Source organism: Lissotriton helveticus, chromosome 6, assembly GCF_964261635.1.
Source record: "Lissotriton helveticus chromosome 6, aLisHel1.1, whole genome shotgun sequence".
Taxonomy (NCBI): domain Eukaryota; kingdom Metazoa; phylum Chordata; class Amphibia; order Caudata; family Salamandridae; genus Lissotriton; species Lissotriton helveticus.
Window position 1 is genome coordinate 1,792,935,604 of NC_136067.1, and position 24,698 is coordinate 1,792,960,301.

Sequence of the window (24,698 nt, forward strand, 5' to 3'; positions counted from 1 at the left end):
ATAATGCACAGCAAAAGTAGAACCAAAATATTAAAACAGTGAGTTATAAAAAAAAAAAACTAAATATTTTCACACGTAAAGAAATCTTAATGGGCATGCACATATGTGCTCGGAGGTATCTAAGAATATGGTTCTGTAGTTTCTTCTGTAGGGACAGCCGTGTATGTCTGTGTATGCGAAAGCATATGCATATATATATTTGTATGTGACTGTCTATAGGTTTTCTAACTTATTGATGGCTATTACTATGTCTCGGTTTAATGATTATATGTCTAGAACAGGATGTGCAATGTACCCATCCTGTGCATAGCCACTGCACTGTGGGGCACTGAACTGGGGGTGGCTAACATGAGCACTCCGCTGGCGACACATTTGCAACATTGCATAAAGTGTATGGGGCACTGCGATGTGGGCCCACGAAATGACTGCACATGCACTGGGGACCCATGTCACTGCAAATGAAGGGAGCTGTGGTTCCTCTGCAGACTTGGCAGAGGCATGAAAGTGCACAGTGGTGTTGACATTCAGAGGTGAATCAGTCATGATGCTACATGGGAAGGGAGAATATGGTGCACCACACTGGAGTTAGAGCTGTTTTGCAAGTTATCATGCCGGTATGGGCACTGCACTTTGTGTTCAGAGGCAGTGTACAGAAACATGAAGTGTTGTAGAAAGTCAGTGGCTCGGCCTGCAGTGGGGCACAGGCATTGCACACGGGGCATTGTGAGAGGTCTTTTGAGACACCATACAAGAGATTCGAAAATGGCATGACTGGTGCTGCACTAAGGGAGCAAAGAGACTGCAGGGGTACTTCATAAAACATGATAGTGCAATGTGTGGCGCAGTGCCTGGGCGCACATGTCACATGACAAGGCTGGCAAGCAAGCACAGCAGCTAAGTCCCTGTGTGAGCATTTGCACTACACTGGACAACATAGACATGGCCACAGCGAAGTGTGGGTGCCCTTCAAAAGGTGTAAATAGGCAGCCACGGGCCATGCATACGAGCCACCCCCCCCAGCTTTTCCACTAACAAGCAGAGTGTCTGTCAGGCTGAACAAAGGTTTGCCTGACATACACTCTTCTTGTTCAGTCCAGGTAGCCAGGAGCTATACATGTGCTAAACGCAAAGACTTCTGGCTGCCCGAGTTGAACTTTGCCAGGCTGACAATTCACAGCCTGACTAGGGTGACCAACCGTCCGTAAATTTCACGGACAGTCCGTAATTTCGGCAGTCTGTCCGTTGTCCGTGAAGGTTTCTTTAACGGACGCCATTTGTCCGTCATTTTAACAGGGCACCGGTTGCCCCACCCTAAAGGCTGCACAGCTTGCACCCACCCCCCTTCTTCACTCCGATGCTGCACCAAAGCTCCTCAGATACTCAGCAGCATTGGAGAGGCACAGCGGGGTGGCACCCCTCACACCTCCAGCCCTTGATGACCTGTTAAGAGGTGCTCGAAGGTGACTGAGAGGGAGGGGCTGCAGGTTTAGGAGCAGTGACATCTATTCAAATGCAAACAGCCCTGAATGCATCATGTCTCTGCTATTTAGAGGGGGGCTCACACATTCCATTTCTACCCAGGGCCCCAAACATCCTAGACTCGGCCAGATTACACCGAGGCAGCACGTGCTTCTCTTCACCAAGCTTAATTACTGTCACTAAATTATGAGCAAACCTTGGCTCTTCAACCCTGCAGTCTATAATGTAATACAATAAAGAAATGGCACAATCGCACCCACACTGATTAACAGAGTATGGAGGACAATAAGTTCAATCAGTTCTCTTAGAGTATCTCCTAAGTACTGTACATCACAGTGGGGGGTGGCATTTTGGACAGAGAGCCTGTCTTCTCGTTGTCTTGTGCAGGAGGGGGCGAGGAGCCCTAGATGATCCTAGAATACTGCATGCCCACCCCTGTGCCCACCCTGGTGGATCCTGTTCCCTCTCCTGTGATGGCTCCTGCCCTCCCCTCAGTGATGGCTCCTGTCCCCCCATGTGGTGGCTCAAGCCCACCCCCCGCCTGTGATGGCTCCTGTCCCCCCCTGTGGTGGATCCTGTCTCCGCCCTGGGTGGCTTCTGTCCCAGTCCTGGAACGGCCCCTGCAGCGAGGGTGAAGTTCTTGATGGGCCTCTTCTCAAAAGGGCTCAGCTCAAAATTAATATGGAAAGGTGGGCGTAGGTGAAGGGATGGGTGAATGGCTGGATGAATTCGTGAAAGGGTGAATGGATGAATGAAAGATTGAATAAATGGATAATGAGAGAGGATGGATGGATTGATGAGTGAGGGGAAGGATGAAGAGAGAAAATGTAAATAGCTGGATGTATGGGTGGAAGGGTAGCTGGATGATGGATGAGGGGAAAGATGGATGAGGGGAAGGATGATGGATGAGGAGAAGGATGGATCGATGGATGGATGGAGGGGATGGATAGATGAGGGGAAGGATAAATGGATAGGAAGGATGGATGGGTGAGGGGAAGGATGGATGGATGAGGGGGAAGGATGGATGGATGGGGGTGGATGGATGTGGGGAAAGAAGGATGGATGGATGAGGGGGAAGGATGGATGAGGGGGAAGGATGGATGGATGAGGGGGTGGATGGATGGATGAGGGGGATGGATGGAGGGGAAGGATGGATGGGTGGGTGAAAGGATGGATGGGTGGGTGAAAGGATGGATGGATGGATGATGAGGGAATGGATGGATGATGAGGGGGTGGGTAAAAGGATGGATGGATGATGAGGGGAAGGATGGATGCATGATTGGGTGGGTAGAAGGATGGATGGATGGATGATGGGTGGGTGAAAGGATGGATGGATGATGAGGGGAAGGATGGATGGATGGATGATGAGGGGAAGGACGGATGGATGGATGGATGATGGGTGGGTGAAAGGATGGATGGATGATGACTGGGTGGGTGAAAGGATGAATGGATGATGAGTGGGTGGGTGAAAGCATGGATGGATGGATGAGTGGGTGGGTGGATGGTGGGTGGGTGAAAGGATGGATGAGTGGATTGGATGGTGGGTGGGTGAAAGGATGGATGTGCGGTGGGTGGATGGTGGGTGGGTGGGTGGGGGGATGGTTGGGTGGATGATGGATGGATTGATGAATTGATAAGTGCAAGGGTGAATGAATGGACGTATGAGTGAAAGGGTGGATGAAAGGATGGATGTGTGAGTGAAAGGGAGGGTAGATGGACAAAAGGATGAATAGATGTGTGAAGGAGTGAAATGATAGATGGATGAGTGATAGGGTCAATGGATGGATTCATGAGTGGATGAGTAGATGGATGGATGGGTGGGTGGATGGATGGATGGAAGGAAGGATGCCTAAGTGAAAGGGTCGATGGAGAGAGAAAGGGAGGATGGATGGATGACTAAAAGAGTGGATGGGTGGAAGGATTAGTAAGTGAAAGGATGGCTGGATTGGTGAAAGGGTAAATGGCTGAATGGATCAGTGAATGGATGGATGGGATGAAGAGTGGATGGATAAGTGTACAGATGGATAGGGTGAAAGGGTGGATGGATGGATGGATAATGGAGGATGAGTGAAAGGATGGATGAGGGGATGGATGAAGGGATGGATGAGTGAAATGATAGATGGAAGGATACATGATGAATAGGTTTGCAAATGGTTGAATATGTTTGAAAATGGCTGGGCTTACTTATATACTATTGCGCGACCTCTGATGTGTCTGTAAAACATACCTATTGTCCTGAAGTTTTGTCCTGAATTTTGACCTCCTGTCCTGAATTTGTGTCCTGAATTTTGACCCTTTGTCCTGAATTTGTACACTCACCGTCCTGAATTTGCACCAATGCCAGTTGGTCACCCTAAGCCTGACCCCCTCAGCCTGACAAAAGTGCCTCGAGGCCCTCCCCCTCATTATGAGGGGGAGCTTCTCTGATCGCTTCGGACTTGGGCGCTTCAGTTGTAAGCCCTGAAGTGGCCACGGTGAGTGTCAATCAGTGACATCTTGTCACAGAGTGGGGTGGGGCAGTCTTGCTGACACTATCACACTATGTGATGAATGAGGGACTGCAGCCGTCTCTCATTGGTTGAGCTATGGTTAGCCAATGAGCCAAGACAGTAGACCCATCCCTCCTGGGACCTCTAAGGCTTCTCTCCGGGGGAGCTGCACTAAAGGCAAGTTTTATGTTGTTTGATGTTTGGTGCAAGCGTGCATGTGTATTTGTGAGTGAGTGTTGTGAATTGGTGTGTGTTGTGCATGTGTGTAAATGTATCAATGGCGGTCAGTGTGTATGTGTGCGTGTGTGGCCCCCACCCACCTCCCTGCTAAAATTACCAGCCGCCATTGTAAATAAGCATGGCAGAGGGAGCTGGTACAGAGGCACATGGAAAACTGCACTGGGGCTCTTAATTAGTGTAATCTGTCTGATGCAGGAGCTGTGTGGGCACACTGCACAAATGGTCCAACGGCAGGGAAAAGAGGCCTGGAGCACTGCACCAAGTGCATGGTATCAGCACAGGAATGACTACAGAGCACAGTACCAGACACTGTATTGCACTCCTTACGAACTCCTCGGAGACCCATGGTCTTAGACCCTAGGTCTTGTTGTAGCAACCACCCAGGCCACTGACGTCACAGTCCGCGATGTTTTGCGTTAGGAAGTGCAGCTTTCCATCTGTCTTGCCTTTAAAGAAATGTCCTCTGGCAGAGAAAAAGCCAGAGAAGCTTTAAATGCATGACTGACGTGCCCATTATGTGATACTGATGGTCCAGAAAGAGGTTTGCAATGCATGGCTCTCTCCTTCCCAGACTGATAGTACTCTGCTTGCATGAGTCCCATCATCTACTTAGAGGCTCGAAGGCGCCATCACATCATCACTCCCGACTGGTATGGAATTGTTCTTATTCAGAATTTGAAGGGGAAAACACAGATTAGGGAGGAGGAGGATAATTGCAGAAGCACTGTGGAGAGAGGAGGAGTGGATGGAGTGTTAAACAAGAAATGACATTAAGGAAATAAATAACAAAAAGTAGTCCTGTGACATCATCAGTGGAAGGCTAAAGATCATAGGCAGTCAAAAGCAATAACTGTGATTCAAGGAAGGGACAAATGCAGAATGGGAGGGAAAGGCCACTGATAAAAAGTAGAGAACTGTGACTGACTGAAAAGCCTCTAAATCATGAGCAACGGCTGACTGTGGAGTATTGTATACAATGCTATCTGCAACAGAGAGCTGGAGTGGTTTGTTGCAAGACCGCAAAGAAATGTCTGAAAGCAAGGAGTGCAAAGCCCCGATGCCCATAAGGGTGAGCCAGTAGATAAAGGGGGCAACATGATGCTCCAACCGGCCGCACAGTTGCGTAGCGCCACTCCGGGTTAACGGAGTGGCGAGAACGCCTGAAACAGCATACCCTGACGAAGAGCACTTGATGCTCGAAATGCATTGGTTTTCATAATAAACCCCTGCGTCTGTCGTGTTTACGCAAGAGGTCCGGATGGGCACAGCATTCACACTAGAAATTTGAAAATGGCATAATCCCGTGTGTGGACTGATGTAAAGTTTGAAGATTTTGATAAACATACCAAGAATGGTTTAGGGTGAAAAATATTGGTTAAAATGTCAAGGCAAATAAACTGTCTGCCAGAGTGGCGCTACGCAACTGTGCGGCCGGTTGGAGCATCATGTTGCCCCCTTTATCTACTTTGTCAGAGGTGCCATTTGGGTTTGGCACCATACCGACGAGCACGCAAATGAGGAGCATTATAAGCAGAGGATGCTTTTTTGAGAAGAGTATGTAAAGTTAAGGTGTGCACCCCACACCCCCTATTTGATCATAAGGGTGAGCCGCCACCGATAATAGTTTCTGTGGTTTCAACATTCTTTCCTGTTTTTTTGTTTTTGTTTATAAAGAAATCCTGTAGATAACAATACCTGTTTTTGATATAATTTCCAAAGGGCTCTCAATGGGAATCGAATTGCTCAAACACAGCTGATGTATGACTTGTTAATGGCCGTGAAGATTTCGATGATTTTGGTGCAGAGAGTTCAAAATAACGTTCAGGAGGCTCTTCGAGATGATCGCAATTCGCCTGTTTGCAAAAGCATGTGCGGCCTCCTCAACTGTTTCTCAAGTTTTTTAATCGATGGTGAGTAACAAACTCAATGTTCTAATCCTTACCAATTCATGTTATTGAAATGCCCAGGCACATCTATTTTCCAGAACTTCTATTAATTTAACTAGCTGTAAGTGCATAGATCCCATCTCAAAACGTAATAGTTTATGTATACAGAATAAAAAGTGCTACTGCAGTAATGTTGGAGTTCTTCAGACAAAACCTCAGATCAAGACATTTGAATGTTAAGGTGGATATTGGAAGAAACAAACACATGCATGCTCTGTTATGTTTGCCACATGTATTAAGTGATACAACTCTTGTTTTATTTATGTATTTATTTGTAATGCATTCACACCACGGAACAACCCATATCTAGGCGCTGGAGCACAATGACAAAGGCACCAAGAAATAGAGGAGTTATCCCAAAAAATTTGCCTTTGCTGTCTAAAGCTAGCAAGCGAAAAAGCCCTGTCACTTTGATATCTTAAGAGCATTAATATGAAAGGAAACTATATGCATGAAAATTCTGACTGTACGTTTGTGGGTTTTAGAGAATATTAACTTAGATACAACCCAACGGATCCCTGTACAAAGGTTCTCTCTTTAATTTACTTTGTATAACTCTCATCCTTGATCAGATGTCTTTTTTTATAAAGCAACTTTTTATTGATTTTATAATACAGAACAATAGATGCTGTGCAATCAGGGTAATGAAAATTATTCAGTTGGCATATGTCGAAGTACAGTAAATCAGTCATGTAAAGCGACTGAAGTCCCACCATTTCCCCCAGATTTTGTGATGTACATGAGGGTAGCCTCTTTCAATACAGATGAGCTCTTTTTGTTTCTCACACTAATCCGTCACACTGCACCGTTCAAATTAACATCAACAGTTCAACAAAGGGTGCAGGGGGTAGAATCTGCAGAGTTCCAGTAGCATGCATGTCTCTCATAACGATCATTGGTTCGATCCCAACCAAGATGTGGTCACCTAAACCTCCCCCCAAATCCTCTAGTACATCCAGCAAAGCAATTCAGGGTGAATGTTCAGTAGGACTCCCGAGTATATGCAACAAGGTATTCAAAATTACAGTCCAGTATTTTGTTATGATTGAGTATCCCATACCATATGAAAGAAGTCAACCTTTTCAACTGGACAAAGAGAGCAATATCATAGTGTAATAATCACTTCTGATGTTAATGCTGTCAGCAGGCAAGCTTCTTTTGTATCAACCGGTTGCAGTTTTTTTCAGATAAACATCCAAGAGCAAAGCAACATTCTGCTGTTTTGCAGTGGCTTCTTTGTCTCATAGGCATCTGTGTGGCCGCTTTAGAATACTCATTCATCATTGGGCTGGCCATCCGCATATGTATACTCTGTGTTCCTGATTGTGTGCACTGTCAGTTTATGAATAAAATGCAACCAGACAGAATAGTGGAATGTTGTTTTGAGGAACTCTGTTTTTGGTTTATAGACTTTGAAAACTTTATTCTGATTAATGGTATTCCTGTCTCACCTTATTACCCCAAAACAGCTGGCTTGAACTTCACCATATTTCCAATGCACAAATATTCTATGGTGTGTTTATTCTCAAGAATGACCCAGGCTTCTTTAAAAATGAATTTGGAATCAAATTAGGTTTTACTCATACACTTGCAATCAATAGTAAGCAAGATATTTAATTCTTATTTATGTTTGAGAGTTGGTGGATGAGTAAGAAGTGTTATTTAAGATGATACCCAAGCATATTACACAAACGTGATAGCGGAGAGTGAATTCTAACAAGACTTTCTATACTACTTAGACAAAGGACTCAGTTGTGCGTTGTGGTGCAACTTGGATATTGCGGACATTGCAAGGAGTATGACGGGATCCATTGTTCTTTTTTCTGCCATATGAAATTTTTTGATGGCTACTTCCAACAGCTAATTCCTTACTTTGTAAATTTCCCCCAAGCACCAGATTGGATCTAGAAAACTCAAAAAGAATGCTCATGCGCACCAGTAGGTGGGGCCATATGACTCCGCGTCAATGCCGTTCCGCCCCGTTAGTGCCAAACGCAATCACATATAAGCACCACCCATGCGCACTGACATCAGTTCCTTTCTTTCCAAATAAATACAAAAGCCATCCGAGACCGCAAAGCGATGCGTGGTGAAGCACTGGAAGGCTCCGCACTGGTCTTGCTCCAAGGTCGAAGTTGAGAGTGTGGACCCACTCACAATGTCTTTCCTGTGGCAGATCATCTTTGTGATCAAACTCTTCTGGAAATTCAAAGAAGAAATATAAGAAATACAAGCGGGAGTCTGCAGTTTTCCACCACCCTCGCTCTCCAGGGGAGGCATGAGGGCGTCATCCTGCCTCTAGGTCTTGCTCCCGTTCCACTGAGGAGCTGATTCCATCTTTCGTCCCAATGCACTTCAAGTTTCCTGGTCCATTGGCAAAGTCCCAACAAGTGGAATCCTTTTGAGAGGCCATGCTGTGCATCTTTGACACACTTCAGGTTCCCGCTGGTGCAACTCTGGGACCCAAGGGGCTGCATGGACCTCCCATTCGGTTATTGTTAGCGGGTGCACCCTCTGCACTATCTGTGATTCTTGAATTCACTTTGGGTTCCATACTGGGGCCAGTGCCTTCTTTGGGGCTCAGAACCTGTACAATGACTTACAGGTTGCCAGTGGGCTAGACACCTCACCAGCAACAGAAGAAAGTATATCCTTCACTGCTTTAATTAGGAAGGCTGGCTGAGGTCGTTCACTGCCACCTCCCCACTATGGAGGTCAAAATCAATATGCTGACAGAGGTCCTGAGGCCTGGCCAGACACTGACCAAACCTCTCTCACCCTCCAATGAACCGTCCCTGACACACTGTTGGACACTTGGTCTAAGCCATGTTCTGTTCCCCCACTTACCTGGTAACTTGCTGGTTGCATAGACTTGCCCCAGGCAACTAGTGTTTCCTGACATAACACTCAGAGCTTAGTGCTGCAGGTGTCCACCAGTAGAGTAAACCCGAATGCCTTCCCAACCACTCCTCCTGACAGGGAGTCAAAACGGAGAATAGATTAGGCAAATGAATGCTCTCCTCAGCCAGCCTTGCTTTGAAGTCAGTTAATGCCAGCTGACTACTCAGCTGCTACACCCCCGCCCTTTGGGGCATGGTTGATGAGACCTTACTGGCGTTCCCAGAAGACTAGCACGCCTCCGTAGCCCAGGCCATTTAGGACGGTTAGGATGCTTAAAAATTCATAATCGTAAACAGCACAGATTGTCTGGGAAGGTCTATTGGAGTGAGTGTGGTGCTCCGCAGCCATGCATGGATGAAATCACAGGCTTCCCCGGGGAAGGCCCGGTGTCATTAATTAACGTGTCTTTCAATGGCTCCATCCTCTTTGGTGAACAGGTGCACTCTGCCTTAGAAGGCTTTAAGGAGAGTTGAGCCACGGTGCAGTCTTTGGGTCTTTCAGCTCCACTCAGGCAGTTCTTCTCCCCCACCCCACCCCCCTGACCTTTTTTGGAGTATACCAGGGGCTTGGCTTATTGGCAGAGCCAGGCTCTGCTGCCCGCATAACAGGCCTCACAGCCTTTTCAAGGTAAGGCGGTAGACCCAACAGACACTGACCTGGCCATCTGGGGCAGCGCGCACTCCCCTAGAGCCACTACCACAACAAGCATTGGAAATGCAATAGGTCTCGCATCATTAGAGTTAGTGCTTTTAGAATTATTTATGGGTTTTTGTTGTAAATCTTTAGCATTTTTGTTTCCTGTAGCCAATGGTAAAGAATTACAAATAAAAAAAGCCATAAACATTCCAAAATGTTTGTCTTTTTTTATTTTATTTTTTTAAATGAAGTGTATGCTTGTTTGTGTGTGGTGTGTTGTGTTATTGAACCCAAAATATAACTCGCTGAGAGGTAGCCCAAAACTGGTCGTGTGGCACAGCATATAATGCACAGTATTTTAGGTCACGTGTAAGCCAAACATATAATTACTTACGTCATTACTAGTTACAATTTGTGGGTCGCACTTTTTTCAGAGCAACCCTCACACACATTTTTCAGACCACCTGAAGGGTTCGTACTAAGAATTTCCAACCAGAGCTTCATTCGGAAACTTTTAAAATGTTGAGAGTAGAACGGAGGAAAGGACACAGTAGAACAGTCTGAATCATGCAGACTCGCTCATTCTATATATATTTGTTGTTTGTGCTTCAGTCAGCCTTTCTGATATTGGCACGGGTTGCCCTGCTGTGAGGTTATGGGCATAGCACCAGTAGAATTTCACTTTTAATTTTAAGGAAACCTACATTTTTATGAAATTGCCCCGGTGCGGTTGCTAAGGTGATGGCAGTGTTCTTTTGTTTTTTAACGCACTAGGAGGGGGGAGGAGAGTGCAACCAAGAAGTGAGGGGGCGGAGCTGGGGGAGGCTGTGAGAGAGAGAGTGGGGAGGAGAGTAGGAGGAGGAGGGGGGAGGAGAGTAGGAGGAGGAGGGGGCCCAAAAGAGACAAGACGGAGGGAAGTCAGAGAAGGGGAGGGGGGAGGAGAAATGCGACACGGCGGGCTTTTATTTTTTTATTTTAAATGAAGTGTATGCTTGTTTGTGTGTGATGTGTTATTGAACGCAAATATAACTCGCTGAGAGGTAGCCCAAAACTGGTTTGACCTCTGACCCTGTGCATCGATAACACCTTTCTGTCCCCCATATTGCATTCGTTGTTATGTCATAACAATGTCATTCTAAGTTATGTTTCCCAAGGTCCTTTGCTGGGTTATATGTGTGACGCAAGATCACACCAACTCTGTGCCTTACTGCGCTATTCACAATAAAATACATCCAATTAAAGCAGAGATGGCGGTAAGGATGCCTGCGTGACCTGTTCAGCTTAATTAGTGGCCCCTTAAAAATCTGTAGCTTGAGGGTGGTGTAGGCGTGCGTTTGGTGCGCTTTTGTAAGAGGGGGTGGCCAAAACACGTCAAGAAAAAAAAAACAGCCAGCAGCAGTGAAATAATGGAACACTCAGTGTAAAATGAGGTAAGCATGCCCACGCCTCCTGGGCAGGAGTAAAGCACGCATTCTCCCCTTCCAAGGGCTGTAATTAACCCCCCACCACCTGCCGCGCAGCTCAGTAAACAGCAATTAAGATAATCTCATCTTCCTGATTTAAACACCGGGCGCCGCTTGGTAACCGACGGCTGGCACGGGGCGTGCCTGGGATCCGTGCCAGTTCTCGCCGTGTGCACGACGGATCAGTGGCATGAGGGGGCGTGGAAGGACTGTGCGACAGAAGTGTGACCCGAGCTGGCCGAGTTGCGTGTGAGGACGTCTGTGAAACAAAGAGCATTGCACAGAAACGGAAATGACGACATGGAATGTTTTGCTTTGAGCGCACAAGACTACGTTCAATAACTAACAGTAACCCATAACACTGGACTAACCTTGGGTTCTGGGGCTGCGTGCTGGCCAGCGTAAAGTGCCTCGACGCCTCACTAGGGGTAGTAAGCACTACATAAATACAATTACAATTTACTATGTAAGAGATCCAGCGTGCAATGGCTGCGAGGATCTGACACGAGGAGAATGCAATGAGAAATTGCCCCGGTGCGGTTGCTAAGGTGATGGGAGTGTTCTTTTGTTTTTTAACGCACTAGGAGGGGGGAGGAGAGTAGGAGGAGGAGGAGGGGGGAGGAGAGTAGGGGAGGCACGGCCTAGCGGCCGTGCAACCAAGAAGTGAGGGGGCGGAGCTGGGGGAGGCTGTGAGAGAGAGAGTGGGGAGGAGAGTAGGAGGAGGAGGGGGGAGGAGAGTAGGAGGAGGAGGGGGCCCAAAAGAGACAAGACGGAGGGAAGGCAGAGAAGGGGAGGGGGGAGGAGAAATGCGACACGGCGGGCAGGGGAGGGGGCAGAGCGGGGAGAGGGTGTGAAAGCAGCAGGGGCAGGCAGGCGGCTGGGGGCATGTGCACGCGCTTTTAAGCGCATGCGCATTGAGCTTGAATTTCACGGGCACTGCAAGGAATCGCCACGATTCCTTGCAAGTTGGTTAAAGACTGTTTAAGCCCCCATAGTCTCGCAAGCTCGATGCGCATGCGCATCGACAGGCGAGACCTAAAAACCCTTTAGTGTGCCCTTAGTAGCACACAAAAGGCAGTATCGGCCACTTTGTGCAGGGGTGGCAACAAATTACATTAGACAGATGGGTCCAACAGATTGTCCAAAGGGGTTACAGGTTACCATTTCTTTTTGACCAACCACACCTGCGACTTACATCTTACCACTTTTCGGAAGTCCATATGTCCTTATTATGCCAGGAACTGCACTGTCGTTTGGCCAAATCAGCCATAGAGAGGGTGCTGGCCTTGAAAGTAGGAACTGGGTGCTATTCCCACTACTTCCTTGTGCTGAAGAAGGATGGAGGCCTTTGTCCTATCCTAGATGTAAGCCCTCTCAACGTCTTCTTGTGCAATGACAAATTCAGAATGCTAATCTTAGACCAGGTTCTCGCTGCCCTGGATCAAGGAGTCTGGATGGTGGCGTTGGACATGCAGGATGTTTACTGTCACACCCCGGTCCTGCAGGCCCACTTACAGTACCTGTGATTCCAGTTGGGCCCTAGCACTTACAGTTTGCCTTGCTTCAGTGCTCCTTGGTGTTCTCAAAGGTGATGGTGGTTGTTACTGCCCATCTTTGGAGATCCGTGGTTACTGGTGTTCTTCTACCTTGATGACTGGATGTTGAAGGTGGGCTCACCAAAGTGAGTATCTGCCCCTCTAACCAACGGCGAATCTCTTAACATCATTTGGGTTCGCAATCAACCTGCCAAAGGCACTCCTGACTCCTTCAAAGAGTCTCCCTTTCATAGGAGTCATTTTTTTTACATTGCACTTTAAAGCATTTACTTTGGACCTATTAATCCAGGACATTTGGGCTATGATCGGATGTTTCAACCTCTGTCTTGTGTTTCAGTGAGGGTGGCTCTGAGGCTTCTTAGTCTATTAGCCTCTTGCATCCTGCTTGCTGACCATTCCAGGTGGCATATGCAGCCCATACAGTAGAATCTGAAGACTCAGTGGGCCCTGCACCTGGGGAACCTATCAGATCCCATCCAGGTTTCGGAGGAGACTGCAAAAGATCTGCCGTGTTGGCTGCTTAACTGCAATTGGAAACTCCATCGTTTGGACCCCTAGAAATCAACCGTACTAAGGTCCTTTGGGTGGACGATCTGCTGTTTGTGGGGTACTCCTGGGCAAAGAAGGGCAGAAATGGACCTTCTCTTGACAGATAGTTCTCTGCATTAGGATCTGCTATGCATTGGCCAAGAAACAGCCTCCAGAAGGTTTCATTCCACCAGGGCTAAGACTGCTACCGCTGCGTTGGCATGGAGAGTACCTATCCTGGATATATGTCAGGCAGCTACTTGGGAATCAGTGCACACCTTAACGAAGCATTACTACTGCCTCGACAATCAGGTCTGTCACGATTTACATTTTGCACGCCTTAGTCCAGCAGTTTTTTTTGTTTGAGACATTCTACACACCCACCACCTTGGAAGTTTCTGTTTTGGTATCTGTTCATAAGGTGAGAAATCTGTGGTTAGTAGTATCCCTCAGAAGTTAATTACATATGATAATGTTCTTTCTGGTGGATACTCGATCTAACCGCAGATTCCTCACCGCCCTCCCACCTCCCTGTTCTGTGGATGTTTTCTAGTATGTAGGAAGATCTCAATTTATAATTCTGCACACTAGTTCGGTCTATATATAAATTGGGTCTAAATTTGAGGGCCCAGTCGAGTTTGTCAAAGAAAGCGAAGGTTGCACGCATTTTATGTGCAGCTTCGTTCCATACCTCCAAAATAGAGGAGCATTGATGCAAAGTCCCATGGCGCCACCTACCGGCATGCAGGAGAACTGCTTTTGAGTTTTCCAGATCCAGTTTGGCGCCTGGGGAAAATTCACAAGACATGGAATGGAGTCTGGTTAGAAAGAATATCCTGAACAAAGATCTTTACTGAAGGTAAGTAACTTGTTTATCTGTGTGCATCCATAATTCCACTCCTTCTCCAGCACTCTTTATATAGGGTGTCTGAAATACCTGTCTGGCATATGTCATCCTAGCCCTGCTTTCTAGATGATACACTGTGTATTCCTATATCCCTGCTCTTGGATAATATCTACATAATTATGTGTAATCTATATTTCCTAGAGGAGCTCTTGCAGAATGTTCAAAGCACTTCGGCAATGGCTGTAATTCTTTATCTGAAGATCATGTTTGAGCCACCTGAGAAGTTGCCTCTATTGGTGAGTACCGTTCTATGCAACATTTGGGAAATGTCTTGTACATTTTTATTTATTAACAAATACACGTATTCTATAGTGATGGCCCCTTATTCACCTCCAACACAGAGCTGAGTGTTCTGCTTCACTGTGGAGGGTCTTGCCCAGTGACAGTATCTCGTACAGTAGCTCACTATGGTTAAACCCTTTTATCTGAATGTTAGTGTTAGCTTAATCTGGTTAATCAATGTTTAAAATTGGCAACTTTGTGTTTTGGGTTGCCTCCTTAATGATGGAGATTAGGGATTAGGAACTGTAAGTTTATGTCGAGGTAGTAGACTGCAGGTTGGAGATTTGGGAATTTGCCAAGTATTTCACAGAAAACCCTGTCTCTGTTTTTTTAGAGGTTCGGCATTGTGAATATCATATAACCAGTACAAACCAGATGTCAGTATTGGATCGTAGTGGTACATATAAAACTGAATGTAAATTAGCATTATGAAGATTAATATCTAGCAATGTTTCTTTTATTTCTGCCTCAGATTTGACATCAGCAGATTTAATGGCTCTCTCTTATACATTGTTTTGCTGATACTAACCCTTTAATGTCTAAAAATACTTCATGCCTACCTTAATACTGCTGTGCCTGCACCTACTATACACAAGTGTTTAGGTGTGCACTGTGACATCAGGTCCAGAATTTACTGTCAATATAGACATAGCCTATCTGACCAGAAGCACACCCAGTGTGAAATGTTCCTTGCTGCTGTTTACTTGCTGCTGTTTACTTGCTGTGCTTTTGAGACAATTACAGTGGTTGAAATTAATAAAAAAAAATGCTTTTAACACTTCTCTACTCTGTATGTTAAGAGAAGTGATATTGCTAACCCTAAGAAATAATTATACCTCTTTTTAGGCATGTATATTCACATTTTTTGCTGTAGGCTTCCACTACTCTGGGGCAGTGCACATCTTAAGCAGTCTTTTCACATGTCATTCTTCTTACTCAGGTGAGTAACCTGTTGCTCCGGTCAGTAGATACTGCATCTGTACCAGACTGGTTTCTGAACAGCTGTGGGAACCTGTGTAAGGAAGACGTGCCCGACTCCGCCCTCCTCTTCCTCTGCCATGGAGCCCTGGCTATGCTGGATTGGAAACAAGGAAGCATGGGCCAGAATGGAGAAAAACTGCTCCTGGAGATTTTATCGGTTTTATTGTCCCTCAGTTCAAGGTAAATGTTGGTTTTTGTACATAAAATATTTCGTATTTTATAGTTGCTTTAAATGTGCATGTGTTCTGAAACTAGGAGACCAAAGGCTGACGCAAATACTGCTGTTTATTTTAAATACCTGAAATTATACCACCGCTTATGCTGGTTTTATCGACACATTATCACATGACTTGGTGTAAATCATTTATAAAACACTACTTGTGATAGTTCTGCTGGTGCTGGGATTGATGATCCCCTCTGTACACATGGTTCACAATTGGGCCTGGGCGTGAAATTCTGCTCCGTTTGCAGAGTTTCCCCCTCCACGCTATGCTTAGCGAACGGAGTTCCAAAAACAAGGAGCGGAGTCTTTTCCTCACTCGCCAATGTTAAGTCAATGAATGAGGAATATCTTACACCAAACCACCTCCCGGCAAGATTTCTCAACATAGATGATTGCTAACGCTCACGTTGAGAAACCTTCCGTTCGCGTTGAGGAAGCTGCCACTCAAGTAGAACATCTACTCATGCGGCAGAAAGAAGCAGCTCCCTTTTGCGCTGCGCGTGGTGCCATTCGTGCTGATTTTACAGCCCGGGACAAACACCCGGCACTAAAAGTCAGCACGAATGGAGCGATGTAACGCACTCTGCAGCCTGCGGAACTCTGCGTAGCGTGGCAGAGTTCTTTTGTCACTTCGTGGAGTTCCGCTATGTGGAATTCCTCAAACTCTGCCCTGGCCTATTCACATCAGTATAGAAATAATAAGATATATCTGGTTTCCAAGTTCATAGTAGGCACCGTCTAGTATCATCCCTCTCCTAATAAATGCCCAGTAATCATGTCATAGCACGAGCTTTGACCATCTGCTTCTTGACACTTTCCAGACCTCTACAGATAAGAAATTGAGATAGTTGGTTGACATTTTGGTTGGTTCAAGAGGACTCAATTTACCTTTCAGACACAATTTGGTGGTGCTCTAAACAAGCTGGTGCTTAAATTGAAAATACATTTTTTCTGATGCTGAAACGTCATCCAAATTTAGAACATTAAGAGAAATGTGGAAAATGTTAATAGTTCTGTGGGTTTGAAGACACTTTTAAATTTTGAATCCTATATTTGGGGAATCAGATTATCAAAATTAGCAGACAAAGCATATTTTAGCTGGTATAGTGAGATGGGATGATTTCATGTGTGGAACTTCACTGCAGTAATGCCATACCACATGATGACATTGGATGGTACATCTACTTTAAGAGAGTCTTGGACTGCGCCTCCAGAATTGTTCAGTGGAGTCAATGGGCAGTTACGTAGTTCTACAAAATGTGAAAGGGTGCAATTAAGAAGGTAGATAATTGTCCATAAAATTTGGAAAATGACACGCTGGCAAAAATTTGGCAAACATAAGAATAAATGAATGAATGAAATTGGGTTTTATAGAGCGCGAACTTAGCCCAAGGGCATCAAGGCGCTAAAACGAACTGAGCGTAAGGAAGGCAGAAAGAATTAAGCTGCCGACTGAGTGAAAAGCCAAGTCTTCAAGGCCTTACGAAAAAGTAGATGAGAAGAGAGGCCTGAGAGATCATGAGGAAGGGAGTTCTAAAGTTTGGAAGCAGCTGAAGAAAAAGATCGACCTCCCCATCTGACCTTACGAAACCTTGGCACTATAAGCAGGTTTTTATCCGCCGACCTAAGGTTCCTAGGGGGTGTATAGCGATGTAAAAGAGTTTTTATACCCTCTGGGACAGACCCAAACAAAGCCTTATGGACTAAACATAGGTTTTTAAAACGAATCCCGTGGTCAATGGGAAGCCAATGCAGCCTAACGAGAAAGGGGGAGATAGACTGAAACCGGGGTAGATTCATCACAAACCTGGCTCCTGCGTTCTCAACCAGTTGCAGCCGCTGAATCAGACCTCTGTAAATGCCCAAATAAAGAGCATTACAGTAATCCAGTCTGGATGTCACCAGTGCAGCCATAGCCTGTTTGCGGGAATCAAGTGAAAGATAAGGTGACATTTTCTTTAACGTTCTAAGATATTGAGTTGAAATTTTATTTCTCAAAGAAGAAAAACATAGCTCTTGAAATACCAACAGCCAGACTGAAATATTGCTTTTACATGGATTTTGAAGGTCCGTCAAGATGTACGTTCAGTTTTGGGGGTAGGTCATATATGTTGTAGTTGAAAAACAAACTATATGTTATAGGACTGTTAAATGTGGAAGTGTTACTGGAGGAGAGTATTTTAGCAGCTAGATCTAATTCTTCAGAAGCCAGTCATGGAGTTGTAATACTTGGCGCCACAGGCAGAAATTATTCACTTTAGAGCATTATACTCTACATTAGAATATATTTGTCTTATTGAGCAAAATGATGGGACAGTTGCAATCTTCAGACACTGAATACTTTAAATAAAGTTATGCGATGAATAATGGATTCAGGATATGAATTGAGAAGTGTTAGAGATTGGGTTACTGGTTGACTTAGGTGTGAGCCTTGGTCAAGCAGCAATCACAATATAAGTCAGGGTATAGCACCAGCAACCCCAAATTCACTCGTTCTCAACCCCTGGTAGCTTGACACTGAGCAGTCAGGCTTAACTAGGAGGCAATTTGTAAAGTATTTGTGCAACACTTCAGACAGTAAAACAGTGTTCGAGGCATATGGGCTGCAGATGGTACATTTATGAATAGATCGCCATCTGGTGTTGGGCTCGGATGATTGCACTTGTTTTTCTTCTGGAGAAGTCTTTGTCGTCATAGATGACTCCTCCTCTTGGTGTCAGTGCGCATGGGCATCGGCTCCATCCTTAGATTGTTTTTTTCCGCCATCGGGTTCGGATGAGGATCGAAGCGCTCCGGACCGACTTCGATAAAGAAGGTTATATTCGGCGCGTAACCCTTTCCAATTCGACGGTATTGTTATCGAACGCGACTTCACTTCCATACCGACGCGTTTCGAAGGACGACGACTACGAGAAACTCTAAGTAGTCCAGCCCGGGGTCCATGGAAAGGACTCCATTCAAAAAATGTCCAACGTGTGGTGCTAAGTTCCCACACAAGGACCTACACGAGGTGTGCAACCTCTGCTTGTCCCCTGAACACGAATCCAGGGACTGTGAGGCCTGTGCAGCGTTCTCTTCAAAATCGACGATTAGAAACCGTCGAGCCCGAAGACACGAGGTATCGAGAATGCAGTCACAAGCAATCCCGGAGCTGTTCGAGGACCAGCACCCAGAAGAGGAGGAAGAAGAGGCCGACGAGGCGGGGTCGGAAGTGGACGGGTCCGATGTCGAGGAAATCGACGTCCAACAAACCGTGAGTGACGACGTCCCTTTACCAAAGAACAGACCCCGCACGGTGTCGACCCCGCCCTCGAGCCCGGTCAGACAACCGAAAAAAGTTTCCGACGCCCCGCCTTCGAGCCCGGCAACGAAACCGAAACACTCGGTCTCCCATCTTGGTGGTTCCGATAAACGGACCACATCGACACCGAAGCTCCAAGTCAAGGAAAGCTCGAAGTCGAAGCAGTCCATGTCGACACCGAAACACGTTTCGACGTCGAAAACACCCTCGACACCGGGGACATCTTCGATGCCGAGGACATCGGATCCGAATAAAATCTCGGTGCCGAAAGTACAAATGGACAGTCAGAAGAAAAAACACCTTTCGGAACCGAAAACTGTGGTACCGACACAGGAATACAAGACCGATCCTAAAAAAAAGACTCTGTTTATTAATCCAAAAACTGGCAAGGTAGTCACAGAACTACCTAAAAAGAGGAAGAATGAACATTCGGACGACAAAACTCATCCGAAGAAGAGAACAATGGGGACAAATACAACTCCTCCCCCTTCTCCAAAACCTAGACACACACCATCTTCTCCTTCCTCACAATAGACCAAATATTCCTCCCACACGACCATCTACACCTACAACAGATGTAGAGAGTGACACAGGGGAGGGGGAACATCCTGGGGATGATGAAGACACAATCCCAGAGGAGGCAGACCCATGGGAAGAGTACAATGTAGGGTCAGATAACGATAACGACCCTGAAATGTATCCTTCAAAACCTTCACCTCCTGATGATAATACTGGTTTTGCGCAACTCATTAATAGAGCAGCAACATATCACAAGGTAGAACTACATGCAGAACCTCAAATAGAGGATTTCTTATTAGAAACACTACCTACTGCACAAAGAACATCAGGAACACTACCAATGCTTAAGGGCCTTCTCAGTCATACATCAGAGATATTCAAAGACCCAGTGAGGGCTAGGGTACTGAACCCAAGAATCGATAAGAAATATAGGGCAGCTCCAAAAGACCCAATATACATTAAAGGGCAAATTCCTCTAGACTCACTAGTGGTCACAAACGCTTGTAAGAGAGCAAACTCTTTATCTACAGGAGAAGCTCCACCTCCTGACAAAGAGTCTAAGCTAATAGATGCCTCTGGCAAGAGAGTAGCATCTCAAGCGGCAAACAGCTGGCGCATAGCTAATACGCAAGCACTACTTGCAAGGTATGACAGAGCGCATTATGATGTATTAGAAAAACTCATCACACATCTCCCGAAAGAACATCAAAAGAGGGCAGATCAACTCATACAAGAAGGGAAGTTAATTACTAACACTTCCATAAAGTGCGCCCTAGACGCGGCAGACACTGCAGCAAGATCTACAAACACAAGCATCATGTTAAGGAGACATGCATGGCTCAGGTTATCAGGGTTCAAACAAGAGGTACAAACATCATTACTGAACCAACCTTTTGATGGGAAAACACTTTTCGGCACAGGGACAGATGAGGCCTTAGAAAAGATGAAAAAGGATACGGAAACGGCTAAATCAATGGGAGCATTGCAACAGCCGACACAAAGAGGTTCCTTTCGTAGGTCCACCTATAGAGGAGGATCCAAAAATACAGGTACAAGCCAGCAACAAACCTCTTTTACACCTACATCACCCAGAGGTAATTCTAGAGGTAGTTACAGAGGTAACAACAACAAGGTAGAGGTCGCGGAAACAACAACAACCGCAACTCTCCAACCCCAAAGCAGTGACTTCATACAGCTCCCCCCAGACCATATAACACCGGTCGGGGGACGCCTATCACAGTTCCTACCTGTCTGGGAAAACATCACATCAGACAGGTGGGTGAGACAAATTATCCAACATGGTTATTGCCTGGAACTCACATCTACCCCACCAAACATCCCCCCCAAACAGCGTCCAATGAAACAAGATCACCTGACACTGTTAAAGCAGGAAGTACTATCCCTGCTAGGAAAGCATGCCATAGAGAAGGTTCCACAGCACCAACAAGGAACAGGAGTATACTCCCTATACTTCCTAATTCCCAAAAAGGATGGGTCTCTAAGACCGATACTGGACCTAAGACCTCTCAACGCATACATAAATTCGGAACATTTCCACATGGTCACGCTCCAACAGGTACTTCCTTTACTGAAGAAAGGGGACTTTCTTTCTACACTGGATCTAAAAGACGCTTACTTTCATATCCCGATTCACAAAGCACACAGGAAATACCTCAGGTTTGTGGTAGAAGGACAACATTATCAGTTCAAAGTCCTTCCGTTTGGTGTCACAACGGCACCAAGGGTGTTCACAAAATGCCTGGCAGTGGTGGCAGCTCACCTAAGAAGACAACAAATACATGTCTTCCCATACTTGGACGACTGGCTAATAAAGGCCAAGTCACAAGAGGAATGTCTTCAAAACACACGAAAGACAATTCAGCTACTACACCAGCTAGGGTTCACGGTGAACTACACAAAGTCACACCTACAACCAAGCAAGGTTCAACAATATCTGGGGGCTACTATAGACACAGAAAAAGCCAAAGTATACCCCAATCCAGTCAGGATCCAAACAATGCTTACAATCATTCAAAGATTCCAGCCACAACACTCACTACCAGCAAGAGTGTTCATGCAGCTATTAGGGATGATGTCATCCTGCATACTGCTAATTCCATATGCCAAACTACAAATGCGTCCGCTACAAGAATGCTTAGCGACACAGTGGAATCAGGCTCAAGGACAGATTACAGATCTGGTGTTGGTAGACGACCGCACACACCGCTCTCTGAAGTGGTGGAACACAACAAACATTGCCAAGGGGCGGTCGTTCCTAGAACCAATTCCACAGGTGACAATAACAGCGGACGCATCGCTCACAGGATGGGGAGCACATATGGAGAAATACACAGTACAAGGAAGGTGGAGTGTGCAGGAAAAAAGACTGCACATCAATTACCTTGAACTACTAGCGGTGTTTCTAGCATTGAAAGCCTTCCAAATACATGTTACCAACAAAGCAGTCCTGATCAGAACAGACAACATGACAGCTATGTATTATATTCAAAAACAGGGGGGGACGCACTCTCTCCAACTATCCAGACTAGCACAGGGAATCTGGAGATGGGCCATTCCTCAAAATATCTATCTGTTAGCCGAACACCTACCAGGAGTCCAAAACCAGATAGCAGACATCTTAAGCAGACAGTCGGAACAAATACACGAATGGGAACTGCACCAACAAATACTGCAGCCATTCTTCCAAAGATGGGGACAGCCAGAGATAGACCTCTTTGCCACTCATCAGAACGCAAAATGCCAAAGCTTCGCGTCCAGGTACCCGCACCACCTGTCGCAGGGCAATGCGTTATGGATAAATTGGTCCAACAAATTTGCATACGCTTTTCCCCCTCTCCCACTAATCCCATTAGTGGTCAGAAAACTACAACAACACTCAATGACCATGATACTAGTAGCACCCACGTGGGCAAGACAACCGTGGTTCACCACGCTCCTGCAACTCTCACAAGTGCCACATCAAAAGCTACAAATTCTACCCATGCACCTTACACAGAACCATGGAGAAATAATGCACCCAGATCCCACACAATTGAACCTAGCGATCTGGCTCCTGAAATCCTAGAATTTGGGTACTTAGATCTACCCCCAAATTGCATGGAGATAATTAAACAAGCGAGACGTCCCACCACCAGAGCATGCTATGCAGCTAAGTGGAAGAGGTTTGCTATACACTGTACTAATAACAATATCAACCCTCTGGACGTATCCACAAAGGAGATTATTTGCTACTTATTACACTTGCAGCAATGTAATCTAGCGTACACATCTATCAGGGTACACCTAGCAGCTATAGCAGCGTACCTACAAAACAGGCAACACATATCATTGTTCAGAGTACCAGCGATAAAAGCCTTCATGGAAGGCCTTAAAAGAGTCATTCCACCAAGATTACCACCTTCCCCAGTCTGGAACCTCAACGTAGTACTCACCAGACTAATGGGGCCACCTTTCGAACCTATGCATAGGTGCGAAATACAATTCCTTACATGGAAGGTGGCTTTCCTTATAGCCTCAGGAGAGTAAGTGAATTACAGGCATTGACAATACAAGAACCATTCCTACAGTTACACCAGAATAAAGTGGTTCTTAGAACAAACCCAAAGTTCTTGCCTAAAGTAATTTCAGCATTTCACATCAACCAGCCAGTGGAACTACCAGTCTTCTTTCCAAAGCCACAGACGGTAGCAGAAAGGGCTCTACATACACTAGATGTCAAAAGAGCCATTTTGTACTACATAGAAAGAACACAAAACTTCAGGAAAACTAAACAACTATTTGTAGCATTTTCCCCAACACATAAGGGCAATCCTATCTCTAAAGCAGGCATCGCTAGATGGATTGTAAGATGTATACAAATATGTTACATTAAAGCAAAGAGAACATTAACTGTTCCTCCTAGAGCTCATTCTACACGAAAACTAGGAGCATCTATGGCATTCTTAGGGAACATTCCCCTAGATGACATATGTAGAGCAGCAACTTGGTCTACACCACATACATTCACAAAGCACAACTGTGTTGATGTACAGGCTGCACAACAAGCCAGAGTGGGCCAAGCTGTATTAAAAACTCTATTTCAAACAGTTGCGACAGACACTGGTGACCACCGCTAGGGAGGTAACTGCTGTACAATCTATTCATAAATGTACCATCTGCAGCCCATATGCCTCGAACGGAATATGCTACTTACCAGTATGCATCTGTTCTTGGCATAGAGGGCTGCAGAGTGGTACATGCCCTCCCTGTCTCCCCGGAAACCTGTGTCTGTCCCAACATTATCTTATTTAGATACACTTACATGGGCATATCTTTATGTATTATACTACACTACTCCATCTAACCCTACTATGGCAAAACAATCTAAGGATGGAGCCGATGCCCATGCGCACTGACACCAAGAGGAGGAGTCATCTATGACGACAAAGACTTCTCCAGAAGAAAAACAAGTGCAATCATCCGAGCCCAACACCAGATGGCGATCTATTCATAAATGTACCACTCTGCAGCCCTCTATGCCAAGAACAGATGCATACTGGTAAGTAGCATATTCCTAATACACCACACAGAAAGATCCCACACCTGATTCGAACAATATAGCTTAATTTAATAAATAAACCCAGACCAAAACAACCAAAATTAAATCGGTAGAACCGGAGTTGTGAATTTTTAAAGAATAAATGGTAAAATAGCGCCTAAAATCATAAAGCACCAACCGCAGCTATCTGGTCGCGCTGGACCGGGTCAAAGCCAATAGTTCAGGGCGACAGCGATTGAGAGCGGGTCAGAAACAGTCCCAGGTTAATTCCACTAAAGGTTTACCTTTCTCATGTGTTTGTGGCAAGAGTCCCGTTCGCATTGGAGAGTGTCGTAGGGAGCAAGGAGAGTATCACGGGTGACAGTTGGCATGGTGTGAAGAGCAGGCTGGGTGTTGCGGACGGGTATGCTGGAGCTGCGCATTGGTGGTCACACGTGGGCTGTCGATGCTGCTGTGTGAACAGAGAGGCTCGCGGCAGCTCACGCTGAACTTCGATGGTAGTGGTGTGATTCCGGTGCGAACAGGAAAGTTGTCGGTCGCGAAGAGCTCAAAAGCTTGATTTCAACAGCCTGTGAGCCACAGCAATGGTCCAGGCCCCGAGAGGCACCGCTTGGGGGGTCAGGAACTCGCTGAGAACAGATCAAAGAGCTGTTGGGCAGCCTTTTATGGCCCTGAGGCTCAAATCAGGA

At 45.9% G+C, this 24,698-nt stretch overlaps 1 protein-coding gene across 1 annotated transcript in view; it reads left to right on the plus strand.

The window, feature by feature from the left end:
- The window catches only part of THADA (THADA armadillo repeat containing), a 1,377,633-nt gene that overhangs the window by 85,613 nt on the left and 1,267,322 nt on the right, over window positions 1-24,698 (plus strand). Inside the window, exons 9-11 of the mRNA XM_078649688.1 lie at window positions 5,928-6,118; window positions 14,287-14,381; window positions 15,368-15,588. Of these exons, the coding sequence (XP_078505814.1) occupies window positions 5,928-6,118; window positions 14,287-14,381; window positions 15,368-15,588 (507 nt within the window). The remainder of the gene's footprint in view (window positions 1-5,927; window positions 6,119-14,286; window positions 14,382-15,367; window positions 15,589-24,698) is intronic.